This window comes from Neoarius graeffei, chromosome 13 (genome assembly GCF_027579695.1).
Source record: "Neoarius graeffei isolate fNeoGra1 chromosome 13, fNeoGra1.pri, whole genome shotgun sequence".
NCBI classification, from domain to species: Eukaryota; Metazoa; Chordata; class Actinopteri; order Siluriformes; family Ariidae; genus Neoarius; species Neoarius graeffei.
The window spans coordinates 40,634,830-40,657,589 of NC_083581.1; the positions used below are offsets into that span (position 1 = coordinate 40,634,830).

Below are 22,760 nucleotides of genomic sequence, written 5' to 3' on the forward strand. Positions count from 1 at the left end.
ACACCTCTCCTTAATTGGTTAGCTAGTTCATTTTATACTTTTATTACATTCTGCATAGTTACAGGAACTTTTTTCTTGTGTAACCATTCATTAGTTCACAACAAATGTGAAAATGTACTTGGCTGATAAACGATTTTGTTTCTATTGTTATTTAGTTTGTATTAAACTTGGCTATGATAAGAGTCAAGCTTGTTGCTAGGTTAGAGAGCGAGAGAGAGAGAGAGAGAGACAGAGAGACAGAGAGAAAGAGAGTGAGACAGAGACAGACAGAGACAGAGCAGGAGAGAGAGAGACAGAGAGAAAGAGAGTGAGACAGAGACAGACAGACAAAGCGGGAGAGAGAGAGAGAGAGACAGGGAAAGACAGAGAGACAGAGAGAGACAGGGAGAGGGAGAGGGAGAGAATAAGAGAGACAGAGAGAGAGAGAGAGACACACACACACACACACACACACAGAGACAGAGACAGAAAGGGTGTGATTTGGAAACATTAGCCTTTAAACTCCAAGGGAGTCCCATCTCAGCTTGTCACTGTCCCCAAGAATGTAGGCCAGTGTGTGTGTGTGTGTGAGAGAGAGAGAGAGAGAGAGAGAGAGAGAGAGAGAGAGAAACTGTGTGTGTGCATGCGCACACACAGAGAGACCGAGACACTCCAGGAAGAAATATTATCGATGGGAAACATATTAATGCACGTCACTGCAGTTGTCTTATCAGTTCAGCTTCATTTGCACCTTATCGCTTTACATATACATCATATATGACTGTTCATTTCTCTCTGAAAGTACTGCAGGTGCGTGCACAGAGCAATGTGTGATGTGATGCTAATCGAGACCCAGTGATGTATGTGCTACTCTCAGTGGCGTTGCCAGGATTTTTTACATGGGGTGGCCAAAGGGGGGCCAAGGATATACAAGGGGTGGCCATGCTGTGACTAAATAAAGGGGGGGAGGGTCCGGGAGTCCTCCCCCGGGAAATTTTGAATTAGTTAGATTTGATTTCCTGTATTCTGATGTATCTGGTGGCATATCTGGTGCCTAACTCATGAACAAAACCCATGTGAGCCAAGAGGTCAGAAATTAATGTATTAATTTATTTATGTAACATAAAGCATCTGCAAAACAAAGAAACCATCCAACTCGTTTACTCTAGTTAAGCATCAGGATTTTAACGATCACTACTAAAATGCAAAAGTAAAAACTCAAAGATCACCTGTCCCAGGCACCTGGGAAGTAGTAAGGATATTAGTCAGGCTTGAATAAAGAGTGCTTTGCTCAGGAAAAGGAAAATACTTGTATACTTAACTCATACATACAACATATGTAAACACTTACATGTTGCGATATTGTCCATTGTAAGTACTGTACAAACTAAATGTGTTGAGTTACTAAATGTGTGTGTGTGTGCGTGTGTGAGTGAGTGAAAGTGTTACACTGATGTAACACATGACATAGATGACGTGTAGTGCATGAGTGGTGTGTGTGTGTGTGGGGGGGGGGGAGTATGTGCACTGCATGTAGATATAGATGAGCTGTAGTATACGAATTGTGTGTGTGTGAGTGAAGATATGTTACATGTAAATACAAAAATGAAGTGCATAAGTTGTGTGTGTGTGAGAGAGAGTGTATGTTCAGAGTGCATGAGTGTTGTGTGTGTTATATGTGAATATAGAAATGTAGTGCACAAATTGTGTGCGTGTGTGTGAGAGTGAGATAGACAGTGTGTTAAGAGAGTGCATAAGTGTTGTGTATGAGTGAGTGTGTTACATGTAAATATAGAAATGTGGTGCATGAGAGGGGTAGGGGGAGAGTGTGTGTTGAGAGAATGCATGAGTGTTGTGTATGTATGAGTGTGACAATTATTAATCAATGTGTACTCCCACCAGTAACACACAACATCTCTATATTTTCATGTAACAGACAAACATTAACTTTAAAAGTTGTATTCTGCGGTTAGAGTGAGCAAAGTGATTCACAGACAGCTAACTTGCCGACGTAATTTTCTCTTTTGAGTCGTACAATCGAAAATCACCGACGTTTTGCTTTCTATCTATCTATGTGTGCACACAGCACAAATCCCACTGTAGCCGGATATCTATAAAGACGCATATTTATCTATACGGTTGCATTTACATGTAAACGAAGGTTTCAGTCACTGAAAACGGATACTTTCGAAAACCCCGAGCAAAGTGGAGATATCTGGAAACTCGGGAGATTTCTGGAAACTCTGAATTGTCTGAGGACAGAATTGTAACTGTATGTCTACAAAGTGAGAAAACTTGAAGAGAGTATAAGAGATGAATAACTTACATCCCAAATTAATCGCACGTTCACGTAGGTTGTTGTGTTATCGGACTAGAGCATGACTATCTGATACCACGTGCTGCTTGAACGCGCGAAATGTTTATGTGCTACGGTAATATGCATCCCCGCAGAAACCAAATAGGCGGAACAAAAATCTAGCGGGCGGAACTAACATTTCGTGGGTTTTATAAATTTTATTGTCCGGCCCTGGGGTGGCCAGGGCAGGGCCAAGGCATGCCCTGGGGTGGCCACGCCCCCCCCAGCCACCCCTTAGCTCCGCCCCGGCTACTCTAATCTGGTTTGAGACAGGCCATCCAAACAGGTCTCACCAGGGTAGAGGGATCAGCGCAGGAAGTAGGACGGCCAAACCACTTATCAGTACATCACAAGTTTGCTTTGGTCACCAAAAAAAACAACAAAAAAACCCCCTGCAGCTTGGTCAATGTGTAAAGGTCGCATATATATAATCAGCTAAGATAAGATAAAATAAGCAGTTGATATAACACTATCAAAATACAGTGGTGTGCATAAGTATTCACCCCTTGAACTCTTCCACATTGGATGTGAATATAGGATGTGAATTTACATAAAACATCCCATAATACTAAAATGAGCTGGAAATCAATACTGTTTTACAAATCAAATAAGTAATTACCTCAATAAAAAAAAACAATAAGTATTTACAAATCAAAAATGTAAAAATTGCAATTGCTTAAGTATTCACCCCCTATGCTCCCCAACCCCCTGTGAAAACCATACTGTTGCTATGAAAACCATGCATTAGTTCAGAAGTCACATGATTAGTGCAAATAAAGTGTCACAAAATCTCGGTATTCATAGACATGTTCCTGGAAGAACCCAGTGTTTATTAGAGAACATACCTAAACAAACAGCATAATGAAAACCAAGCAGTTAAAACAATTCCAGGAAAAAAGTCCTGGAAAAGTTTCAATCAAGAGTTGGTTCTTTAAATAAAAAAAACAACAACTCATACTTTGCAACACTGATTCCATTATTTCAAAGAATATGACACAACCAATTCTCCATGAAGGGTACTGGGTAAAGAGGGGATTAATCAAAGAAGCTACCAATAAACCATAGGTAACTCTCTCCATGATACTTCCACCACCATGCTTCACAGCAGGAAAGGTGTTTCTCATGATAAGCAGTGTTGGGTTCGAACACAATGTAGTGCTTTGTGCCATGGCTTAAAAGTTCAAAAGTGATCTTATGAAACCAGAGAACATTTCCAACACGTTTATTTAGTCTCCAACATGCCCTTTGGCAAACTTAAAATGTCCGATCTATGGTTTCTGAGGGTAAAGTCCGTTGCACCTGGACTCTTGGTTGTTCCTCTAGGTAGTGTCCTCTTTACAGGTTGGTGGACAGCCTCCTCTAGGTGGAGTTACTGTTGCATCATACTTTTTTCACTTTTTAATAACGGATTTAATTGCAGGATGTTCAAAGTTTGGGATTTGGGTGTATTCACATCGAGATCATGTCATAATTTCACACAGGTCGACTCTGTTCAACTAATTATGCGATGTCTGAACTAATTTAGGAGTTTTACAGTAATGAGGATGAATATTTATATAATCACAGCTTTAAGTTTTAAATAATTTTGCAAGCTGTAAAAGTTCCCCCTCCCATCACTTCAATATTACATGCTATTTTGTGTAGATTTATGATTTCCCAGAACAACGTGTGAAGAAAGTTCAACAGGGGTGAATACTTCTGCAAGGCTCCAGGGAAGAGAACTGTATCATTAATTAGCAATGAAAATAAAGGTGAATGGTAACTGCTCAGCATGTTACAGTAGTACATGAGATTTTCAACACATTCTCAGGCAATTCTGAGTTTTTTAGTGACAGTTATTCTTATTTAATAGTTTAATGAGGCCAATAATCAGTGGTGACGAGACGCTGACAAGATTAAAAAGACCTGAGAGATTGATTTAAACTGTCTTCGAGCAAACATCTGGTATCGCTCAGCAGGCACTTGTTTGTTCTCGACAGTTAAATATGGTACATTTTCCTCGGCTCAGTAACAGATATCTCCACACAAAATAACACCTATCTTTCGATTACGTTCATTATGTCTTATATTAAATATAGTTAGTTTTTTTCTTTTTTTTATCAGACATCTAATTTTTGGGTTTGTTTACCTGACATGTTTCGACGTAAAACTTCCGTCTTCCTCAGAGTGTCACCGGATGTTAATTGGTGACGCATCTTTTATCAGCTGCTGTTTCTGAACACCATATATGAGATTCCATGTAAATTATGCAATAAAACTTATATTGGGGAGACAGGAAGGAGTTTCAACACAAGAAAACATGAACATAAGAAAGAGTGCGAAAAGGAGACAGCTACAAGACAAACCCGAACAATAAAAGAAAAGGCACAACAGGAAAATTATAAGTCAGCTATAACAGATCACTGTAAAAGGGAAAACCACATTATGGACTGGGGGAATGCCAGAGTCATCCGCACAGAAGATAACAAACATCAGCGCTGGATCAGGGAGGCCATAGAGATCCGTAAGCGAAGCCCGAGGACCATCAACCGGGATGAGGGAGCATACATGCTCTCCCATACCTGGAGTCACATCTTGCAGGGGACGAACAGACAGTATAAGGCGTGACCGACCTGTCAAACCAGACAGGAAGGCCACGCCTTCAGAAACAGCAGCTGATAAAAGATGCGTCACCAATTAACATCCGGTGACACTCTGAGGAAGACGGAAGTTGTACGTCGAAACATGTCAGGTAAACAAACCCAAAAATTAGATGTCTGTTAAAAAAAAAGAAAAAAACTAAAAATAACACCTATTTCTATCCTTTTACTCATACCGGAATATCAGAATAAAATGTTTTGTTTATTACAATATGCAAGGAGGCAGCATATCATTAAATATCATACATTTTTTTATTTTTTTTCCAGCTAAATTTATGTTGTCCTTAATAAAATGATCAGACGTTTACATACTTGGACAGATAAAATGTCACTTGAAGCCAATACTTGAAAATTAAATTTGGCTTTAAAATATGAACCATGTGAGAAATACTGTGTATTTTCAACCTTGCTTCAGAGTGGCGCTCCCTGCATGTGAAGTGCACAGAGCGAAGCTCCAGACACAAGAGAACAAGAGTCATCAGGAGATGACAGATCCCCCCGGCCCCCACATGAAACCCCACTCCAAATTTTCCAAAGTTGAATTGGTTGCCATGGAAATACAGTAAAAATAAAAATCACAGAAATCCCAAAATGTCAAAAGGCACAACTGCTCTGGTCACTTACCATACAGTGGTGCTTGAAAGTTTGTGAACCCTTTAGAATTTTCTATATTTCTGCATAAATATGACCTAAAACATCATCAGATTTTCACACAAGTCCTAAAAGTAGATAAAGAGAACCCAGTTAAACAAATGAGACAGAAATATTATGCTTGGTCATTTATTTATTGAGGAAAATGATCCAATATTGCATATCTGTGAGTGGCAAAAGTATGTGAAACTCTAGGATTAGCAGTTAATTTGAAGGTGAAATTAGAGTCAGGTGTTTTCAATCAATGGGATGACAATCAGGTGTGAGTGGGCACCCTGTTTTATTTAAAGAACAGGGATCTATCAAAGTCTGATCTTCACAACACATGTTTGTGGAAGTGTATCATGGCACAAACAAAGGAGATTTCTGAGGACCTCAGAAAAAGCGTTGTTGATGTTCATCAGGCTGGAAAAGGTTACAAAACCATCTCTAAAGAGTTTGGACTCCACCGATCCACAGTCAGACAGACTGTGTACAAATGGAGGAAATTCAAGACCATTGTTACCCTCCCCAGGAGTGGTCGACCAACAAAGATCACTCCAAAAGCAAGGCATGTAATAGTCGGCAAGGTCACAAAGGACCCCAGGGTAACTTCTAAGCAACTGAAGGCCTCTCTTACATTGGCTAATGTTAATGATCATGAGTCCACCACCAGGAGAACACAACAACAATGGTGTGCATGGCAGGGTTGCAAGGAAAAAGCCACTGCTCTCCAAAAAGAACATTGCTGTTCATCTGCAGTTTGCTAAAGATCACGTGGACAAGCCAGAAGGCTATTGGAAAAATGTTTTGTGGATGGATGAGACCAAAATAGAACTTTTTGGTTTAAATGAGAAGTGTTATGTTTGGAGAAAGGAAAACGCTACATTCCAGCATAAGAACCTTATCCCATCTGTGAAACATGGTGGTGGTAGTATCATGGTTTGGGCCTGTTTTGCTGCATCTGGGTCACAAAATGGGCTCAGGAATATTTCCAGAGAACATTATCTGTGAACACAATTCACCGTGCCATCCGCCGTTGCCAGCTAAAACTCTATAGTTCAAAGAAGAAGCCATATCTAAACATGATCCAGAAGCGCAGACGTCTTCTCTGGGCCAAGGCTCATTTAAAATGGACTGTGGCAAAGTGGAAAACTGTTCTGTGGTCAGACGAATCAAAATGTGAAGTTCTTTATGGAAATCAGGGATGCCGTGTCATTCGGACTAAAGAGAAGGACAACCCAAGTTGTTATCAGCGCTCAGTTCAGAAACCTGCATCTCTGATGGTATGGGGTTGCATTAGTGCATGTGGCATGGGCAGCTTACACATCTGGAAAGACACCATCAATGCTGAAAGGTATATCCAGGTTCTAGAGCAACATATGCTCCCATCCAGATGACGTCTGGTTCAGGGAAGACCTTGCATTTTCCAACATAACAATGCCAAACCACATACTGCATCAATTACAGCATCATGGCTGCGTAGAAGAAGGGTCCGGGTACTGAACTGGCCAGCCTGCAGTCCAGATCTTTCACCCATAGAAAACATTTGGCGCATCATAAAACGGAAGATGCGACAAAAAAGACCTAAGACAGTTGAGCAACTAGAATCCTACATTAGACAAGAATGGGTTAACATTCCTATCCCTAAACTTGAGCAACTTGTCTCCTCAGTCCCCAGACGTTTACAGACTGTTGTAAAGAGAAAAGGGGATGTCTCACAGTGGTAAACATGGCCTTGTCCCAACTTTTTTGAGATGTGTTGTTGTCATGAAATTTAAAATCACCTAATTTTTCTCTTTAAATGATACATTTTCTCAGTTTAAACATTTGATATGTCATCTATGTTCTATTCTGAATAAAATATGGAATTCTGAAACTTCCACATCATTGCATTCCGTTTTTATTTACAATTTGTACTTTGTCCCAACTTTTTTGGAATCGGGATTCTATCTATCTATCTATCTATCTATCTATCTATCTATCTATCTATCTATCTATCTATCTATCTATACCATATCACCATGAATTCCATCCATCCATTATCTGTAGCCGCTTTATTCTGTTCTACAGGGTCGCAGGCAAGCTGGAGCCTATCCCAGCTGACTACGGGCGAGAGGCGGGGTACACCCTGGACAAGGCGCCAGGTTATCGTAGGGCTGACACACAGAGACAAACAACCATTCACACTCACATTCACACCTACGGTCAATTTAGTCACCAGTTAACCTAACCTGCATGTCTTTGGACTGTGGGGGAAACCGGAGCACCCGGAGGAAACCCATGCGGACACGGGGAGAACATGCAAACTCCGCACAGAAAGGCCTCGCCGGCCGCTGGGCTCGAACCCAGAACCTTCTTGCTGTGAGGCGACAGTGCTAACCACTACACTACTGTGCCACGCACCATGAATTAGATTTGTAAAAATATGTACTGTATGTATTGTATTTATGAAGTGCAGCTTATTATCATTCCATAACAATCTCAACACTTTATTTGTGATTATTTTAACAGGAAAATGGAGCCATGAACTCATAAAATTAACCCATGGTGATTATGGGTTACAGGAACAGATCCAGTGTTATGCCTAGAATAAGCATAGAGCAGTTTAGGAATAGTTTTTTAAATAGATTAATTTTTCATCTAAGTTGATGTAGGTTTTTAGATTCGGTTTACATTTATGCATTTCTGTCATTTATATTGTTATATTGTTACACTTGATATGTATTTTTTATCTAGTGAATAAAGACATCATCATTATTATTATTATTATTATTATTATTATTATTATTATTATACCGCACACTACTGCATCTAGTACAGTATAGGATTCATTGAAAACAATGTCAAAATGTAGAAATGCTGCATTTGTTTTCAAGCAATTTTTACTTTCCACCATTTCTTTACATGTGCCTGAGATCTTTGGACAGTACTGTATACATTAAGAGAATGAGCTTATGAGACTCACTGCTCATGTTGCTGCAGATGTTCAGTGGAGGCTCGTCTGAGTCCGAGTCGTCATCCTGAGAGCAGCCGGCCTGGATGGCACGCAGGTAGCTGTGGCTGCGCGAGCGGAAGCAGGTTGGCGCTGGCAGATCCAGAGCCTCCACCGCCTGCGAGTCCATGTGGCTGTAAGCTGTTGAGTACACACAGCTCTGATCCATCTGGAAGGATAAAAGCAGGATGAGATGAAAAATCCAAGGGGAATCTGAGGTGGACACCAAGTGGGGGAATTGCCCCATGAGAAAAAAATAATAATAATTGGGTCAATCATTATAAAAAATACATTTACAAGCTCTAAAGTAATCTGATAAAGAGAAAATGTATGTGGGTCTACATAATCATTAATAGATATATTTTTAAAATTACTTGCTAACAAAAGAAGATAGGACATTAAATCCTCCATGATAAAAAAAAAAAACCCTCCTGATATAGAACTTCCTGACTTGCCTTTTTTGCATAAAGGATTTGAAGTACTTCTTTTTAGCTACATCGCTAACAGATAATATGTAGCATCATCAGAAAATGAGTGATGAATTATTATACCACAGCATGGTTCAATTCAAAAATCTGATTGATCGGAAGGTATTTTATTATTATTATTATTATTATTTTAACAGCAGCTTTGACAGTAGCTCAGCTGCAAATCACAGCTTTACATTAACACACTTGTTCTAATAATACGTTATTGTTTCTATAGTAACAGCTCATTCACAGGGACTTGTATGGTGGATGATCCATATAATCGTCTTTAATGGATGAATGTAATCATTGAATCGTTGATATGGTGAAGTTTTCTTCAAAGAGATGTTTGTTTAACATTGATGGAAGGAGACTGCAGTGTCAGCGCTTTGTAACGATCAATAGCATAGCTGTGACTTTAAGTTTATCAACACTTACACAGAGCATCGGTTTGTCTTATTTTTGTGGGTAGAAACAGGTTGGGAAATAACTGGTTTTATCATTCAAATTATTTTTTACGCCGTTTTGATTGGCTGAGTGAACTGCAAATATCTGCCTGCTCATGCACATGTTACTTTTGTCAACATGGCTCACTTCCCTATATTGACAGACAAGGAGTTGGCTTCTTTAAAACCCTTTGGTGACTGACCCCTTGAAAATGGTTCCTCCAGGAACCATGACATTTCAGTTGTCAAGACAATGGAAAAACTAAAATACAAATACAAATACAAGAGCATTTTGTTTTGTGCACAAGAGCATTGTGACGTATCTTTCTGTTTTTGTATTTTAGTTTTTCCGTTGTCTTGACAACTGAAACGTCATCGTTCCTGGAGGAACCATTTTCAAAGGGTCAGTCACCAAAGGGTTAATTGAAAGTAAAAACAGTGACAACACGTTTTACAAACTTTATAATCATCCATTCATCCATCCATCCATTATCCATAGCCGCTTATCCTGTGCAGGGTCGCAGGCAAGCTGGAGCCTATCCCAGCTGACTACGGGCGAAAGGCGGGGTACACCCTGGACAAGTCGCCGGGTCATCGCAGAGCTGACACATAGAGACAAACAACCATTCACACTCACATTCACACCTACGCTCAATTTAGAGTCACCAGTTAACCTAACCTGCGTGTCTTTGGACTGTGGGGGAAACCGGAGCACCCGGAGGAAACCCATGTGGACACGGGGAGAATATGCAAACTCCACACAGAAAGGCCCCTGTCGGCCTCTGGGCTTGAACCCAGAACCTTCTTGCTGTGAGCTGACAGTGCTAACCACTACACCACTGTGCCACCACTTTATAGTCAGTATTTCAAAAAAAAAAAATTGAATGATAAAACAAGCCCTGCGATGACCTGGAGACTTGTCCAGGGTGTACCCCGCCTTTTGCCCGTAGTCAGCTGGGATAGGCTCCAGCTTGCCTGCGACCCTGTAGGACAGGATAAGCGGCTAGAGATAATGGATGGAAGGATGATAAAACAATTATTGAACTAGATTTTCACAAAATATCATGATTTTTTAGTGTCTTTTTTTAGATTTTTTTAGTGTCTCTGCCTTCAGCATTGGCAAACAATTGCTTGCTCGCCATGAACAAATCACAATATTGTGTTCAACCTCGTCCAGTAATTGCTTAATCGCTGCTATAATATAAGTGACGACAGGAACAAACTTGTTTCACAGATGTACCACAACATGAAATATAACGATAATTACTACTACAGTATACTTGCTATAACAAAATGTAACTATAAATGGATAAAAAGTGCAATGCATCAGTCTTTGATCAATAAAAAAAAAGCATTAAAAATTGTTGCCATATTACTGAGGATTGGTGCAACCGATGAAGAGCAGTCACGCAACTGTGTCTACGACAGACACATAAATGACTGAGCTTTCCACTGAAGCCTAAACAGAAGTCACAAAACATTTCAGTTCAGTGTCAAGGTCGTCATTTCAAAAATCACGCGGTAAAGCTACAAATCGGGTAAAGAAGGTGAAGACGAAAACTGAATCTAATTAAAGCCAATTCAGAGTGCTGCTTGTCAGTGAATTGGGCTCGTCTTCACCCATTCCTGTCTCTACCTGAGTACAAAGGCAACCGTGCTATTCACTCAGGCGTGCAGCCTGCTGGGAGAACGGGTACAGCAGCTGCTCTGCAGAAATGATTCAACCTTTTTGATGTGGGAAAAGCAAGAGACGTTTCTGTTTGTCCAAGCAGCAGGCGACATTTCCCGCAACACTGACAGAAGACGGGAACGCTGCTCTGTGTGTGAAAGGATGTTATTAAAAGTAAACACAGAAAAGAATACAAAGGTAGAAAGAAATCTTCCCATCGATTGCACACAAACCAGGATCTCTCATTCAAAACAGGGTCTACTATAGGCCAGATTAACGAACCACATAAAAGACAGGAAGCCATTATAGCGAGGACTCACTCTAATGGCTGTGTTTATTTAGAGACAACCTTTAGAGACAAAACTATCTTTACTTTTCCCATGTTAGCTCAAGTTCTTGGTCAGATTTCCCATAAATTACTTCAAAAGACAAAATACAGTGCAATGTTATATTTCTCCTGGACCTCCACCTCCACCACTCCTAGCTACCGTAAAGCTAAAAACACCAAAATGTTCACAAAAATGATCTCAAGAGCAGTAACGCATAGCTCTGAGTTTCATGTTTCTAGATAAGACTCTTTAGTTGGCTGTAATGTGACGTACCAGTCCTAGAACTTATCTACTGTATATTGCTAGCAAAGATGTTGGACAAAGACTCACCTATTGAGGCATTTCACCTGACGTCACAGGGTCACGTGACGCCCCGGTGTCCGCCATTTTGAAGGTCAAGCTAGCTAATGTCAACAACATAGTAGCTGGTATGTTACTGTAGCAATGTTTACGTTCAGTCATTTGGATGACTGTTAAAACTTTTCAGTCTCAAGTTTTTCCTTTACTGTATTTACTAGTTTACTGTAATTATGATCCGGCAGCTATTTACACCGGATCCAGTGTAAGTAGCTGCCGGAGCGCGCTCCAGCTTGTTCCCCCTCAAATTAAGCAGCGCGCTCCGGCTTGCTCCCGGAGTGCTCCGGCCGAGGTTCCAGAGCGCACTCCGACTTGCTCCCCCTCAAATTAAGCAGCGCGCTCCGGCTTGCCCCCAGAGCAAGCCGGAGCGCGCTGCTTAATTTGAGCGGGAGCAAGCCAGAGCACGCTCCGGCAGCTACTTACACTGGATCCGGCGTAAATAGCTGCCGGATCATAATTACAGTAAACTAGTAAATACAGTAAAGGAAAAACTTGAGACTGAAAAGTTTTAACAGTCATCCAAATGACTGAACGTAAACATTGCTACAGTAACATACCAGCTACTATGTTGTTGACATCAGCTAGTGCTAACAGCTAGCTGCTAGTACACTGCTACAACACAGACACCGACCCTAATAATACAGTTCTTGGTCATTGCCTGGTAACAGCAAATTTATAACGGGCCATGTCTCAACAGACTAAGAAGTTATTTCAATGACATTTAATAACATTTTGTTTATCCTGAGGACCGAAAGTAAATGAAAATGTGAACAAACCTTAGCTGTAATAAGATGGCGACCACCGGCTCCAGGGACGACCCACTGATGTAGGCATGTTACCCAGCCTGACACAAAATATTTGTAGGCATCCAAACTCTTATACGCTTTCAGATCAATACCTGTGTATGGCGATGGGTTTTTAACGACATAGGTATACAGATCATGTGGGCCGAAGTCAGGTAAAGACGAGGGCTTCGTGTACTTCCGTACGTCAGTGAACAATCCTGGTGGAAGCAGGTAAACGTCGTTCTCTAAGCCTGCTAACCTCAATTTTTGCAAATCCCTCTCCCTCTGCTCGCCCTGTAAATGCCCTACGTCGCTGGATAGTGAAGGTGTTTTCTGCATCTCGCTCCTTTATCTTTTATGTTTTTCGTTTGTCGCCTTCCTCGCATTCAAACTGATTCGAGCCGTGACGTCCAAAATGGCGGCCTCACATGACTTGGTCACGTGGGTGAAAAACCTCAATACACTACCGTTCAAAAGTTTGGGGTCATCCAGACAATTTAGTGTTTTCCATGAAAAGTCACACTTTTATTTACCACCATAAGTTGCAAAATGAATAGAAAATATAGTCAAGACATTTTTCTGGCCATTTTGAGCATTTAATCGACCCCACAAATGTGATGCTCCAGAAACTCAATCTGCTCAAAGGAAGGTCAGTTTTATAGCTTCTCTAAAGAGCTCAACTGTTTTCAGCTGTGCTAACATGATTGTACAAGGGTTTTGTAATCATCCATTAGCCTTCTGAGGCAATGAGCAAACACATTGTACCATTAGAACACTGGAGTGAGAGTTGCTGGAAATGGGCCTCTATACACCTATGGAGATATTGCACCAAAAACCAGACATTTGCAGCTAGAATAGTCATTTACCACATTAGCAATGTATAGAGTGGATTTCTGATTAGTTTAAAGTGATCTTCATTGAAAAGAACAGTGCTTTTCTTTCAAAAATAAGGAAATTTCAAAGTGACCCCAAACTTTTGAACGGTAGTGTATACCTAAACATTATACAAGCAGTACACCAGGCAGCAAGACAGACCATCTGTGGGTTTATTTATTTATTTAAATATATCAATTTGGATGGCAGTTTGCTGACAGACATAAAACAACCACACTGACATTTTGACATTTGCTTGTTAACCTGATGTCTCTATCTTTCACACTCAAAATACAGAGAAGCTGAGATGCTCTAAATACAGAGCTCTGACTCCACATGTTTGCTTTGGAATGTCTATTTTAATGCATTCAAATTTCACATTAATTGTGCTGATAATATTATATTATATACAGCACCAGTCATACGTTTGGACACACCTTCTAATTCAATGTTTTTTTTTTTTTTTTAATTAAAAGTCACTTCATGTCTTGAAGTAATGATGGATGTCGCTTCTCTTTACTTAGTTAAATGGTTCTTGCCATAATATGGATTACTACAGTTGTGGAATAGGGCTATTTACTGTCTTTTTATTATTTACTGTTTACTCTTTGATCTCAAACGCATTAAGAAGGAAGAAACTGCACTAATTAACTTTTGACGAGGCACAGCTGCTAACTGAAAAGCATTCCAGGTGACGACCTCATGAAGCTGATAATGATAATAGTGTGCAAAGCGTCATCAAGGTAAATGCTGGCTACTTTGAAGAATCTAAAATATGAAACATTTTTTTATTTTTAACACTTTTTTTGTTTACCACATAATTCCATACATGTTCCTTGTGTTATTTTATAGTTCTGATGTTTTTAGTATTGTTCTACAATGTAGAAAGTAGTCAACATATAGAAAAGCCTATGAATGAGTATGGGTGTACAAACTTTTGACTCGTACTGTATATAATACACATGATCATATATACCACAATTTCCAAAACTTCATCACCGATTGCTTCTTTGCTCTGGAAAATTCTCAGTCTGGGATATGATGAGCTAAAAGTTTGAGTCCTCCATCCACAGCTGCTTATCCTGTGCAGGGTCGTGGGTAAGCTGGAGCCTATCCCAGCTGACTATGGGCGAGAGGCGGGATACACCCTGGACAAGTTGTCAGGCCTTCACAGGGCTGAAACACAGAGATAAACAACCATTCACACCTACGGTCAATTTAGAGCCACCAATTAGCCTAACCTGCATGTCTTTGGACTGTGGGGGAAACCGGAGCACCCGGAGGAAACCCACGCAGACAACATGCAAACTCCACACAGAAAGGCCCCCGTCGGCCACTGGGTTCCAACCCAGAACCTTCTTGCTGTGAGGCGACAGTACTAACCACTACACCACCCTGTCACCCTGAGTTCGAAGCCTCCTTTCTGTTCATTTTACTCTATCTTGAAGCGCTCTAGATGTATATACAATATTCCTGAGAATCTGAAAACTTTCTGCCATTACAGTATCATAAGCTGAAAACTAACGTCTGAGAAATTTCAGAAATTTTCAGAAAATTCTGGGCTTGCTTTGTAATCCACACTTGCAACCTTAAACCATGCTGTCTTGATGTTTATTCAGGTATATGTTAAAGGTAGCAGCTTGGGGAAGTTATGAGATTTTAAAAATATATATATTTCAAACAATCTGAAATTCAGTTAACTTTTGGTCATTAAACTCAAATGTGACAGGAACATCATAACCAAAGAAGAACTGTGAAGCCAAGCAGGCAAGGCAGTCTGTGACAAAAGCAAACTAGGGAGGAAGAAAGAGTAAGAGAGCTGACCTGGCTAACACCAGAACCCCGTCCGAGTGTGGACGAGCCGTGACCAAAGTTCCTTTCTCTGTCCCAGTGCTGAGAATCACTCTGCCCCACCAGACAATCCAGGTTATCCAGGCTGCGGTTGGTGGTGAGTTCTCGCAGAGATGGCAAGCAGCTGAGAGACAAGAAATTGGGACAGGAAATAAGAAAGGATAGAACCAAGCAGAGATGAAGAAGAGGAATGATGACAAAGAGAGGATAAAGTGGGACATGAAAAGATAAGGCTGATGGATGGTGTTGAAGGGGGAAGGAAGGCAGAGGGAGAAGAGGAAGAGAGATGACTATAGATAGAGAAGCCAGGAGAAAGAGAATGAGGACAGTGACAATTGTACAAAAGAGATTTTGTCCAGCTTTACCAAGCAGGAACAGAGAAAGAAATCAGGTCATCAATGTTTAAGTGGATTAATTAAAGCCTTGACCAGGAATTGCTGAAATATACCCGACTACCAAAGTGGTGGACCACAGGCAACAATTCCTGATTGGGCTTTTACGCTGATACACATGCACAAATGAGTAAGAGCCACAGAACAGAGAAGAGCTACGCTATCTGTCTGACCAACTACCTGCTACAGGGTTCTAGGTTCTAACATTAGTCCGTTCTTGGTCACATGCGATGTTTCCTCTGCCCTGTGCTCTGGGTGAGTGGGTGAGTAGCTGTGTTTCAGGAGGGAAGTCAGGAAGTAAGAGGACCAAACTGTGTATGCCCTGGATTGAAAAGGAAGGCCTCAGGAAACCAGCTGGTTAGCAAGGTGTATATGTTTAATATGAGAGGAAAAAGGTATATAGTTGTGATCAAAGAGTGATCATAGTCAGTGGTTCCCAAAACTGGTCCAACAGTACCACTGTCTTGTACATATGGGTGTTTCCACACCTAGGGTTTTTAATTTTTTACATCAAGATCAGAATGGCATTTTTGACCAAATTAAATCAAAGCCTTGCAGATGGTTTTACATTACAGTTTTCAAAGAACACCAAATTATTGAATGTGATTGGTCAGGAATTTGGTAGGGTGGGCCTTGGACAGTAAGAATTGGTTCTTCTAATGGCTTTGGACTGGCTAATTGCAGATTACTTGGATCAGGTGGACTAGTGTAGATAGAATCGTGGATTTTCCTGGACCAGGGTTGCTAAACACTGACCTAAGTCATTCTGATTCTCTCCTTTTTCTCAATATTGAACTTTGATCCGTTAAGTAGCTAATTGAAAATATTAACAATGACGAGTGTACTGGGGAATTTTAAATAAATGGTCACTTCCTTGAAAGAAATCCAAACACTGACTGGTGACCACATAATTAGTCCAGTGATTTTCTTCTATTTCATTCCATGTAGAGTGGCTGAAGGAAAAGAAGAGGTCGATGATGAAGCAAGTGAGTATTGTGAGGAATCAGGAAAAAAAAAACATGGCTTATAGAGTGGTTAGGTGGAGACAGGGAGGATCTATGGCCTTGTTTTGGTAGTGCTCAGGTGGTGCTCGGGAGGTGCTCAGATGGTGCTCGAGTGGTGCTCGGATAGTGCTGTGCCACTGACCTTGCCAGGTGCTGCATGGAGTAGGCATTCTGTAGAGGAGCCCATGCCACCCTGTACTGTTCCCACATGAACGGGCATGAGCGGTGTCTGTCAGCGAGTCAGGTTGGGATGGCATTGGAAGGGGGAGGTGGAGTGTTATAGAAATCAAAGACACTTCCACTTTCATAGAGATGTATACAGCTTAGAGCTTTGATTCTTGTACTGTGCTTTGGATGTGGTCCTAATTTTTGAGGACTGCTCTTGTTGTGGAAACAAGCAAGCTGAGGACTGTTGCAATTTTCACCCAGAAAACTGACCTATTTGGGGCTGAAAATAAATGCCAAAAGCATCACCAAAATGGTCTCTATGTAACTTTTTATAAATAAAATGAGAGCAAACTTGGTTTTGGATTTAGATTGAAATTTTTGACCCAGCGATCGGTCATGGAAGACCAAAGGAATAACAAAGATGCAAGATAAATTTTTATATATTAGACACACTATAATATGCAGAATGATCAAATCACATTAATATTTCAAAAAACAAAACAAAAAAACAAACCCAGACTGTGGACTGAAGTGTTCTAACTAACCAACCCCTCTCTGAGGTACTGGCTGAAATCAGACTCCACCATGCTGGTTTCCTCTCTGATTTTTGCTTGGTTTGTTCTTCATGCTGCTTTTCTCAATTCGGTAGCTCTCCATTTTCCAGTCAATTCAGCTCTGTTAAAGCATACTCATGTACTCATGTAGTGGTTAAAAATATCATGGACTAACACTTACAGCATGAGAGTATAAGAGGATATTGAGGACGACTTGGTTTCATTTTGATATCGCTGTACTGCTAGATGATGTTCAGTGAAGTGGCAAAACCAAAGTATTGTATTTTTTGCTTATTTTGCATTTAGAAATATCCAATCTTGCATTCATAACATGATAAAATATCTTAAAGAGAGATTTTTTGCAACCTCCTAGTAGTTGGCCTGAAGTAAAAATAAAGGATCTGCTGCGCTAAAATCTTACTACAGCAATGCCAAAAGAAAGAAGAACGTGCCCTGATGCTTTGACACTAAGATAGTGCCATCTGCTGGTACCATGTGGTTCTTGCCAGTAGTGTTAGCATACAGTGAGTCTGACTAGCAGCTATTTTTGCTTATGATGCTAAAAATCTCTGCCAGTTGTTTACTCTGTGAGAAGCTAAAAACTAAGACAATGTAATTTTTCATGTTTTAAAAGTTGTCGAGGACAGCAGTCAGTAGCTAGTTTTTTAACAACCACACTGGAACTTGAGTGTTAATACTTCAACTGTAAGAATTCATGTATGAATATGAATGAAGCAGCACTTCCAGTTTTTCTGGTTGTTTACAGCAAAAAGTTTTTTTCCCCCCATGAGTTTCTTTACTGTTATAAAGAAACAACATATACACTACCGTTCAAAAGTTTGGGGTCACTTTGAAATGCCCTTATTTTTGAAAGAAAAGCCCTGTTCTTTTCAATGAAGATCACTTTAAACTAATCAGAAATCCACTCTATACATTGCTAATGTGGTAAATGACTATTCTAGCTGCAAATGTCTGGTTTTTGGTGCAATATCTCCATAGGTGTATAGAGGCCCATTTCCAGCAACGATCACTCCAGTGTTCTAATGGTACAATGTGTTTGCTCATTGCCTCAGAAGGCTAATGGATGATTAGAAAACCCTTGTACAATCATGTTAGCACAGCTGAAAACAGTTTAGCTCTTTAGAGAAGCTATAAAACTGACCTTCCTTTGAGCAGATTGAGGTGGTGTTTACATTAGACCGTATCCGTCTCATTTTCGTCACGGATGCACTGTCCGTGCACATTAAAACACCGGGAAATGACTCCACAGGCGGAACAACTTGAATCCGCCAGGGCCCACGTATTCAACCCAGTTCGTATCTGATCCGGTGCTGTGTAAACATTGAGGAACGAGGAAACGCAGTGCTGAGCTCTTGCTGACGTCGTCATTGGACAACGTCACTGTGACATCCACCTTCCTAATTTGCTGGCGTTGGGATCACACACACAGCGGCTCAGTCCCGAATCACTGCTCGTGCGCTTCACTCGCGCGCTCTGTGAGCTGCGCAGGGCCGGAGTGCGCACCCTCCAGAGGGCACTCGCTGTTCAGGGCGGAGTGATTTGGAGCGCAGGAGGAAGTGCTGAGCCGCACTGAGGTTTATTTACACATTTCAACTTATTTACCTCCTTCAGGCGCTTAAACTCAGTGAGAACATGAACATCACAGCCAGGTGTGTTTATCTGCTGGAGAAGGTATTCGCTTGCCATCCTTCCACTTGCAAGTGGTGAGTGACTTGCGCATGCCCGATATGCACTGGGATCATGTGACGTGCCGTCTAATTAGTCATGTGATTAGCGTATCCGTGTATTGGCGTTGCTGTGTGCACGCGAATCATGTATTGGCGTTGCTGTGTGCACGCGAATCGTTTTAAAAACGTTAATCTGATGATCCGCTGATACGGTCTAATGTAAACACCACCTGAGTTTCTGGAGCATCACATTTGTGGGGTCGATTAAATGCTCAAAATGGCCAGAAAAATGTCTTGACTATATTTTCTATTCATTTTACAACTTATGGTGGTAAATAAAAGTGTGACTTTTCATGGAAAACACTAAATTGTCTGGGTGACCCCAAACTTTTGAACGGTAGTGTATATCCTGCAAACATCATGCAATTTTTTTTAAACAAATGTGTGTGTGCATCTCACTCACTTGCGAGGTGGCAGAGGTGGTTGTTGTTGTTCGCTGAGTGACTGTTGTGTAGCCTTTAGGTAGCTCTGGCGCCGAGCAGCTGTTTTTGGTGAGGGTTTTGGTGAAGGAGGGCTGTCAGACTGGTCGCTGTCCTCAGGATCGCCCATCGCTTTGACGTAGCTGCCACTACGCATTCTCCTGCATGGGATCTCCCCTTCTGCTCCTGCTCCCTTACCTAGCATCCCACTCCAATCCCCAACAGGAACCTGGGATAATTCCAGAAAAGAGTAACATCTGAGCCACTCACCTCAGTATTGCTCCAGTCCCCAAAGGGCTTCAGATTAAAATAGCTAATGTTCAATGAATTCCAGCAGACTTGAGTGCAAGTGAATGCCATTTAATTCTGTGGGTGAACATTTAACTCTGTATGAAATCTGATGACCAACTGGGAGTCAGGCAGGACATTTTCCAAATGATTTCCATTCAGCCTCTTTAGTTCAACATTTTGCTGTACAAAGTATGCGTGAACTATTAAGATGTTTGCAAAGTTGTGAATTTCTGAAAAGTTAGCAAACCTTTAGGTACAGAACCTGTTTATATCACTTTCATGTATTTTCTGGGTATCAGTGCATGATGTTTCCCATTTTAGGCTTCATTTTTTCATTTCTGCCATGCTGAATCAGGTTTTTTTTTTCTGCCACATATACAAAACAGGTGGAAATATTTCCCACCCCAAATACTGTTTTACCTGTAGGAAGTTGGAGGCCAGCTCCTGGTGGTAGGACTTAGACTTGAGCAGTGTCCGGTTCACTGTGGCCGTGCCTTTCTGCAGTACCTGCCGAGCCTGGCTAAGAGTTAATGTTGACCATGAGCCTCTTTTTGCCAGTGTGCCATCCCCTGCTGGTCCACCAGTTGAGGACACTGTCTGGGTTTTGAGCTCTCCACTGCTCTTGGAGGGCTTGAGAGAACGGTGAGCAGCAATGGTATTGTAGCCCTGGACATGGGTTCTGGGGGGCGCCTGGCTGTCTGACACTGCTCTGCCCAGCGTCATCATGCTCAGTGGGTTACGATAAGCTACAGCCACTGGACCGGTTTCCTCTTGAGTTGTTGCTTCATCTTCCAGAGCATCATCTGAGCTCCAGAACCCAGACAGATTGGGCCGTCCCCGTCTCTTGGCACCCTCTGTCTTGGCACGGTCCTTACTCTTGGACCGTCGTGTGGCCTTCGTGCCATCGGCTCCCTGCACGGTCCCCTTAATGCTCGAGCCCTCCACAGACTGAGTCTTGGAGAACAGTTTTTGGACAGAGTGCACCAGGTTGCGGATGCGTCCAGGGCTCTCACTGCGTTGCTTTGCGCCACGACTCCGCCTATGGAATTGAAGCGTGCTGAAGCCGTCGCGTTGCAGTGGAACATGGTGCTCTAGCTGGTCCAGCAGGCCAGTCGGGATGCGGTTCATCTTGGCTGCTGCAGCTGAGGAGATTGTGGCCGTGCCGCTGCTGATCATGGGTGGAACTGTGAGTCCGAGGCCTAAGCCCATTCCCATAGATGCAGAGGTGGTGAGGGTGCCTGTGCGAGAGGCCGTCTGAGACACACAACCCTGCTGCAATGAGGCAGAAATTTTAGACCTGCTGGATTCAGCAATACACACTATTTCAGATTATCTTAACCCAATCTTTGGGGAAATGCAAGTCCACATTTCTGTTCTATTTCTGCTTCCGAGCTGGGTAATAAACTGCAAATTAACCTGGTCAAATGTAGTGGGAGAAGGAAATAAACACAGAATGTGTAGTCCCAAAGGACTGGGCTAGGAATGGCTGCTCTATTGTATGTGCACTGTATTAGAATTAAGGGCAAGATAAAGACATATGTATTTTATTGCCTTTGTGAGTCCTACCTGTGAATACTTTACACATGGTAATCATCAACCATATTTTCATGGTATAGATACATATTTAAACTTCTGTGTAATTTTAGTGATGGAACTGAATACGAATACTGAATGAACAAATAAATGTGTTCTGTAGAGATACAAATTACAGGTAAAAAATAGAAGGCGTACCAGACTTTTTTTTAAACTTGCAAGAAAGGTTGATAGGGCATCTGGCTGAAACTAGAGGTGTGCATCGGGAATGACACTGGGTAAAATATTTTTACCTGATATGTTTATGACTCCATAATTGCTCTACCTTTACATACTCATAGAAAGGTTGATGAAGTATTTGCAGGTAAGAAAAGTTTATATCACAATTCCAGTCTATTAGTTTCCCTACCTGAGTGTACTCAGTTTGATCGACCTGCGAGGGGAACTGGAAGCGAGGGAAGGTGTTGCTGGTGGTCAGCTGGTTGTTGAGTGGCAGCAGGCAGTCAGACTGCAGAGCGATGGGGCTTGTTGGAGGGAAGTGGTGCATGTGGGGATCCAGAGTGCCATAATGACTGATGCTGGGGCTTAGGAGGTATGTCCCATGGGGGTCTGGGGTCAAAGGGCATATCGGCTCCTGGGGACCTGCCACAGGCATACAAGAGTCTGACAAGTGACGAGTGTGGCTGGCCCCTAAACTTTTCATGGTTGGTCTGCTTTAGAACATGATCCCTGCTTGATGTTTCTTCAGGCCTGGAGGGCACCACCTGGTGGAGAAACAAACAAATCTTTTTTAGAAGGGTATTTCCAGAACATTTGGAACATAGAAGAAATTAATTGTGAACACATGCTACCATGTTTTGATGATTTATATGCTAGAACAGATCTGAAACCAACAGAGAAGATTCCGCAACGAAGCAAGCCTTTGACGTACTAAAAGTGTGGGTGTTTGCTGCATATGGCATTCTTCAACAAGTCAGAGACTCTTAATACTTACATTATACTTTCATATTGGCATCGCACGGTTCCCTCAGTGTGCCGTCTCAGCCTACAATATTTCTGAATGTCATTCACAGCTTGCCTCACTTCCTCCCTTCATCCATCTTTTGCTACCCATTCAACCAGCTGTAATTCATGCACAAGGGATGCTTATCTTGAAGCCTGAATTGCCAGTGACGCTGACAGAATCATCAGCACCCGGTCCCAGCTGCAGCCTCGCAAAGCCCCATTCACAAAATCAGTGGCATTCTCTCTCACACCATCAGCGCTAGTCACAAA

The 22,760-nt window shown here is 41.6% G+C and overlaps 1 protein-coding gene across 1 annotated transcript in view; it reads right to left on the reverse strand.

Annotated features, from left to right (window-relative positions):
* Window positions 1-22,503, reverse strand: part of dlgap4a (discs, large (Drosophila) homolog-associated protein 4a) — a 94,020-nt gene extending 71,517 nt beyond the window's left edge. Inside the window, exons 1-6 of the mRNA XM_060937724.1 lie at window positions 22,480-22,503; window positions 21,895-22,249; window positions 20,373-21,224; window positions 19,646-19,890; window positions 15,350-15,500; window positions 8,573-8,768 (exon numbers count right to left, since the gene is read on the reverse strand). Of these exons, the coding sequence (XP_060793707.1) occupies window positions 8,573-8,768; window positions 15,350-15,500; window positions 19,646-19,890; window positions 20,373-21,224; window positions 21,895-22,188 (1,738 nt within the window). The 5' untranslated portion in view covers window positions 22,189-22,249; window positions 22,480-22,503. The remainder of the gene's footprint in view (window positions 1-8,572; window positions 8,769-15,349; window positions 15,501-19,645; window positions 19,891-20,372; window positions 21,225-21,894; window positions 22,250-22,479) is intronic.
* Window positions 22,504-22,760: the final 257 nt, after the last annotated feature.